The sequence below is a fragment of the Cydia fagiglandana genome, chromosome 12 (genome assembly GCF_963556715.1).
Source record: "Cydia fagiglandana chromosome 12, ilCydFagi1.1, whole genome shotgun sequence".
NCBI lineage: Eukaryota > Metazoa > Arthropoda > Insecta > Lepidoptera > Tortricidae > Cydia > Cydia fagiglandana.
The window spans coordinates 17,922,016-17,928,825 of record NC_085943.1 but is presented as its reverse complement, the minus strand read 5'-3'; the positions used below and the strand labels follow the sequence as shown (position 1 = coordinate 17,928,825).

General features: G+C 34.5%; 1 protein-coding gene across 1 annotated transcript; it reads left to right on the top strand.

Annotated features, from left to right (window-relative positions):
- Nucleotides 1-380: 380 nt before the first annotated feature.
- LOC134669270 (putative odorant receptor 85d) lies at nucleotides 381-5,962 on the top strand. Its single transcript, XM_063526774.1, has 7 exons — nucleotides 381-967; nucleotides 1,377-1,542; nucleotides 3,052-3,148; nucleotides 3,690-3,791; nucleotides 4,136-4,224; nucleotides 4,463-4,529; nucleotides 5,587-5,962. Exons 1-7 carry the CDS (start codon nucleotides 406-408, stop codon nucleotides 5,650-5,652), a joined length of 1,149 nt encoding a protein of 382 aa, XP_063382844.1. The 5' UTR covers nucleotides 381-405; the 3' UTR covers nucleotides 5,653-5,962.
- The last annotated feature ends 848 nt before the right edge of the window (nucleotides 5,963-6,810 follow it).

Sequence of the window (6,810 nt, the reverse complement as noted above, 5' to 3'; positions counted from 1 at the left end):
CCAGAGTACGCACTCCAGACTCTCCGGAACGCGATCTTTTCCCATTCGGACTACGTACCCGAGCCATCGGAGTCTAGCGGCTTTCGATTCTCAAATGATGATAAACGATGATAAAAAATAAAGAGTTAGGAAATGTATACGACGAAACGCTTACTTATCTTGGATTACCTTCTATAGAAAGGGTCACGTGATCACCGATCACCTGTCATTGAAATAGAAGTATTGGCCGCTCCGACCCGGGCCCGGACCTTTTTAAGGAATAAAAAATGAGTTTAATGTTTATGTATCCCAAGTAGTTTATAATTAATTTTGTGGTTGATTTGTCAACCCTACGAGTAAACAGCTTAAATAAGCGAAAGAAATGTCTTTAACAGTCAAAAGCTTCATTACTAAGGTGGCATCGCCATGAGTACCCCCACATTCGACGAGGTGTTCCGGCAAATCAGGATCAACTTGTCAGTCATGGGCATCCAGGAAGATAAATCAAGGCCTGGAGTGACATTTTACATCTTTTACGCCATGCTTTTTACTATGGTCTCATCAGAACTTGTGTTCTTTAGCGTTAATATGGCACCGGAAAATTTCCTCGAATTGACTGGCCTAGCTCCTTGCATCTGTGTCGGTATCTTATCACTTTTGAAAATAGCTGCTTTGGCATACAAGAAAGAAACAGTTTTCTCTTTGGCTGACAAATTAGAAAGGCTTAGTACAGAAAACTTGAACGACCCTGTTAAGACGGACATTGTGAGTCCTGACATAAATCTGTTGAAAAAACTCATCAATTACTACTTCGTCCTAAACGCCGTGCTGATTTGCGTGTATAGCTTTTCAACACCATTCTATATTTTGTATCATTACCTTACAACGAATGAAGAGATTTTTATCTTGCCGTACGCTGTCATTATGCCATTCTCTACCGAAACGTGGCCGGCTTGGACATTGGTTTATGTATTTTCAGTATTATGTGGTAAGAATAACTAACAATTCACGCATTTATTAGCTATCTTCATCATGATAAACTTCTTATTTTCCCGGAAGATTTCCAGAAAGTCCGGTTAAATCGCTCGCATCTAATGTTATTTTCCACTCTTGATTCAATATCCATGTTTAATCCTATTTCAATATTCATGTTTAGGGTTCCGTACCTACGCAAAGGGTAAAAGCGGGACCCTATTACTAAGACTCCAATGTCCGCCTGTCCGTCTGTCTGTCACCAAGCTGTATCTCATGAAACGTGACCGTCGAAATTTTCACTGAAGATGTATTTTTGTTGCCGCAAAAAAAATAACAAAAAATACTAAAAAGTACGGAACCCTCGGTGGGCAAATCCGATTAGCACTTTTCCGGTTTTAATTTAATACAGGTTTAATTTTTAGGTTTCATCTGTGTATTATTTTTTACTGCCGTGGACGCATTGTACTTTACTTTGACGTCTTATGTGTGCACAATCTTCGACGTCCTAAGCAACGAAATAATAAGTCTAAACCAACCTACAGGTGATATGTTAAGCCAGATAATCAAAAAACATCAAAATGTTCTTGAGTAAGTAAACTTAATACTCATACTTCTTTAATTCATACATAGCGGATGGCGCTGGGCCTAACATACGGCGTTGCATGAACAAAAGATTTCCTATGGCAGGATTGGTCTTTAGGACCCAGGGATGGATTCAAGAAGTGGAGCCACCGAGATTTTTGATGTAAATTTTTAGGTGGGGGGGGGGCTCTCAACTTGATCTTGATATCTGTATCATTTAAGCTACTAGGTCAAGTTTGGTATCGTTTCCGTATAAATCAGGGGTGCCGAATTCATTTCTGATATCATAATGACACCATTCCGAAGTATAAACACATAAAATATGAAAAAAAACTTTTTTAATTCCTCTTCACGCTTAAACTGCTGAACCAATTTAGTTCAATAATTCAATATTTTTTATGGCAGAAGAACATCAGATTATATCATACCAGATTTAATAAATAAGTTACCTAAAGAATGGAAAGATAAGATAACACCAAATAATATTGGAAATATTCTTAAAAAAGAAATGCTTAAACAATTAAATAATTTTAACTAAGACACATAATTATGTTATTCCATTTAGCATAAATGGAGCAGCCTGTGCCTAGTACCTATGCGCCGACCGGTTCTTATCTTGCTCGGCCGGCCGGTGTGATAACAGATGCGCTCAGCTTGCAATCGTTATATGCATAATGCTGTTTACAAATTAGATGTATTTTAAGTGTCTATTGTATATTTAATTATTTAAGTACTGCGGAATTGGAGTATCGAGACAAACCATTCTGGTTTAACGATGCTCTTGGATATATAAATATTATGTAATTGTGATTTATCTCTAATAAAATAAAACAATAAAATAAAATAGTTAAAATTTGGTACAAAGATAGTTTGAGTCCTAGGAAATAACATAGCATACTTTTAATCTCAATAATCATCCCTAAAGGGTGTGAAAAGGAAAGAGGAAATTTGTATGGGGATTCAATAACCGCTGAACCAATTTAGATAAAATTTGGTATAGATATTGTTTGAGTCCCAGGGAAGAACATAGGATAGTTTTTATTCCAAAAAAATACCTTAAAAATTAAATTAGGATTGTATGGGAAATCAATAAACGCTGAACCGATTTCGATGAAATCTATGTCTACGTCTTTGATTTAATTGAAAATGATACTAAACTTGACTTAGAACCTAAACTTAAAGAATTATTAACCTCAAACGTCGCAGACGCTTAAACTCCCTCCCCCCACCTCCCACCTGCATCAAAAATCTGGGTCGCTCCACTTCTTAAATCCATCCTTGGGTCCAAAGGACCAATCCTGCTAAAGGAAATCTCTTGTTCATGCAACGCCGTGGTTGACCTTTTTTTGCTCTGAGCAAACACAACTAATAAGAAATGTTAAAAAAAACTTGGCAAGAGCATGTCAGCTATTCTAAGTCTATGTTCTGTAGTTGGCCATCTACAAAACACATAAATAAAAAAATACCTACCTATTGATATATAATTTAATTTAATCAATGTGCATTTTATTTCAGATTAGCGGCAGATTTGGAGGATATCTTTACTTTACCTAACTTTTTCAACGTACTGGTGGGATCGGTAGAAATATGCGCTCTTGGGTTCAACTTAATGGTAAAAACAATAAAACATAGTATTTTATTTTGCTTTATCAGAAAAAAATATTATACATAATAAGAATAAAAATATTCCTATGATTTTCCTGGTCCTGGTGATTTTTAATTTCGGGTACCTAACGTTAAACAAAGTATAACAATTACATAATAGAATATTGTCAGCAGATACTTCAAAGCGTACGTATCATCAAGGCGGCTTTATCTCATTTTGTGTAAAACATATAACGTAGTTCTAAGAAAGATGAACTAATTAATATTTCATTAAAAACTAAATAATTAGTTTACTTTCTAAGAATAATAGCCCAGGAAGCAATATCGATATCTACCTATACCTTGATTGGATCACTAGAATAGAATAAAAATAGGATAAATATAACATAGAATAACATAGAAGTATTTATACAGATATTTTAACTGACTTTGTTATATTATTACGAGCTGTCCCTAAATTATTTATATTTTTGGAAATAAATATGCGTGCTCAGATATATTTATTTATTTTATAAAGTATTTTCTTTCAAAAATTTATTTTATTTCAGATAGGTGATTGGAACAATGTCCCTGGCTGTATGCTCTTCCTAGTGTCTGTTCTCTTTCAACTATTTATGATGAGCGTTTTCGGGGAAAAAATCATTGGAGCGGTAAGTAATTATATCCACCACTTTATGGCTCCTCTACACGATGGGCCAACGCCGGTCACTCTAAGGGACGCAGCCATGCGGTAGAATGAGATAACAATACAACTTGCTCCCTTTAACGCATAAATGCGTCCCTTGGAGTGGCCGGCGTTGGCCCATAGTGTAGAGGAGCCATTAGGCTTGATTCGGGAAATGGCACCTTTTGCTATGGAACGTCACATGTTTTTACTATTTCATATCTAGTGAATATCTAATTCATTTCCCGAATCGCACCGCTTGTTCAGTATTCTTAACAAATACTACTGTTGTATTTGTATTTGTAATAATAAATTCATACCATGTTTTAGAGTATTAAAGTTGGCGAGTCGGCGTTTTTATGCGACTGGTATAAGATGAATCTGAAAACGCAGAAAGTTTTGCTGATTCTAATGATCAGGTAATGTTAATAAATAATATTTAATAATATACATTAAAGTTTGACATTGAGTTTTATGTTCAAAAGAATACGTACGTTAACCTGTTATTTAATTATCGTGCAACATCTTTTTTATTATATTTAGTAAAGTAATAAATGCTAAGCAATATTAAGTTTCAAGCTCGTATTATAGTTTTTTTCATGTGCTTTAAATTACTTCAAGCAAGTTAACTCGCTCCGAAATTATTTATCTTTTCAGGGCTCATAAACCTACACGCCTGACTGCGTATAAATATTCTGTCATTTGCTATGAAGGATTTACTAAAGTAAGTATCGTTGTTAACTTATTATCCTCACAAAACGTTCTTTAAAAAGGTCTTGAGAAAAACAGAAACCTGTAATGATATTGGACAACTCCGTAGAACTACGGTAGGTATTATATTTTTTGTAGGTCTACAAAATTTCAAATAGGTACTAGTTCGGACACTGCACATCGGGTAATAACATAGTTGCCATAAAATATAGTTTCATAGTTATTTATAAGTTAAGTCCCCACTGAAAATCAGCGCTGCGGCTTACCGTTGCATTATGGTAACATTCCATTTCTGACCGCAGCTGCACTACGGGTACTGAACGCGTCGGTGTTATTGTCTATTTCCATAGTAAAATGAACGGCAGTGCAGCTGTCGTTAGAAATGGACTGTCACCTTAACGCTGAGTGGGGGTCCTTTTTAACGTCCATCTGATCTGTATCTTATTCGTAACTTGTAACTGATTTGTTTGACGTAAATGAATATATTTTCTCTGTCCTTTCACCCTTATAGACCTTGTCAATCATTTTATAATGAAACAATACTTGATACAAACTTGGAAACATTATGGAAGACCCCAAATAATCTGCTAAAACTGTAGATTAGTTAATATATTTGGGCGTTTTCAGAAATAAATATCGAAAACCCGATTCTCACAAATCCCGGTGTTTTTGGGTTCTTTCAACTCAGAATCACCAGCATATTCAATACTGATGATAAAATAAAATGTCCCAAAAATTTGTATGAAAATTGTACATTCCTACTACGTCACGCACATACAAGTGAAATTTTTTTTCATACTGATACGTGACGCAATGGAATGGACATTTTGGGACATCTTTTTTTAATGGTGGGATGAAGAATGCTGTCGATTCTGAGTAGAATGTGCCCAAGAACGTCCAGATGTGAAAGAATCAGGTTTTCAATATTTATTTCTGAAAACGCCCATTTACCATAGGTAAACATTTTATGATCAATATCTTAAATTAATAATTCAAACATAAATTATGAATAGGAACGTCAAAAATATAAAGTTGTAGTCTCTAAATATATTTTAATATTTTATTTTCAGATAATCAGCAATTCCTGGTCTTACTTCACAATACTGCGAACAATATATTCACCAGAAGACCAATAGAAACACGTTTAAATTCATGTAACACCTACCAAATATTAAAAAGTATAACTGTGTCGCTTAACTTCAAACTCGGGTAAATCCATTGGACCCTCTCAGCAAACATCTACCCTTTTACGTTTTCTTAATACCAAAATCGCATAATCTGACAAATGGATTTACCCGAGTTTGAAGTTAAGCGACTCAACTGCGCATATTATATTCTCATATTTATTAATCGCACAATATTTTATTAGTAAGTAGCGAAATGCTTGCCAGATATCAATAAATCAACATGTTTAATTTATCCACTAAATAAAATAATTGAAACAAATTATTAAGTTTTTTTTTCGCCTACACCCTATAGTCGGGTGTCAGGTGTAAAAATATAATTATAATAATAATTAAATTAATCAAGTATATTGCCAACCTATTGGAATTATATAATTATATACCTACAGACTAGGTATTGCCTGGAATCCTGTTAGCAACCTTTGATCCTAAAAATAAAATATAAACATTTTCAGGTACTTGTCATTTTTAGGGTTCCGTACCCAAATGGTATTTTCATTTTTTCATATATTTTATTCATAATAGTTCGTATTACATGTCAAAAATATTGTTTACAAGAAATTATTTACAAAATAAGATTTGTAACATTTTACATAATAATATGATATACAATTAAAAATTAAATATAAATCTAAGTTTGGGTACTTATTTTGTACTCCATAAACTCATTAAAGCTGTAAAAAGTGTGCTCGATAAACCATCGTTTCAGTTGTATTTTAAAGCTCATTAATGACGGCGCATTCGTGACATGACTCGGCAGTCTGTTGTACACAGTCGGCCCCATCACGTGGGTTAGTTTCGCTGACTTGGCTAACCTATGCTTACAAAGTTGGTAAAGCGGGACCCTATTACTAAGACTTCGCTGTCCGTCCGTCCGTCTGTCACCAAGCTGTATCTCACGAACCGTGATAGCTAGACAGTTGAAATTTTCACAGATGATGTATTTCTGTTGCCGCTAAAAAACAGAATAAAGTAAAGATTTTAATGGGGCTCCCATACAACAAACGTGATTTTTGACCAAAGTTAAGCAACGTCGGGAGTGGTCAGTACTTGGATGGGTGACCGTTTTTTTTTTGCTTTTTTTTGTTTTTTTTCTGCATTATGGTACGG

Bases quoted from the DNA above. Each gene is read 5' to 3' on its own strand.
- LOC134669270 (XM_063526774.1), top strand. From the start codon at position 406: ATGAGTACCCCCACATTCGACGAGGTGTTCCGGCAAATCAGGATCAAC. The intron at 3,149-3,689 runs GTAAAAACAATA...ATTTTATTTCAG, and splicing joins CTCTTGGGTTCAACTTAATG to ATAGGTGATTGGAACAATGT. The intron at 3,792-4,135 runs GTAAGTAATTAT...ACCATGTTTTAG, and splicing joins GGGAAAAAATCATTGGAGCG to AGTATTAAAGTTGGCGAGTC.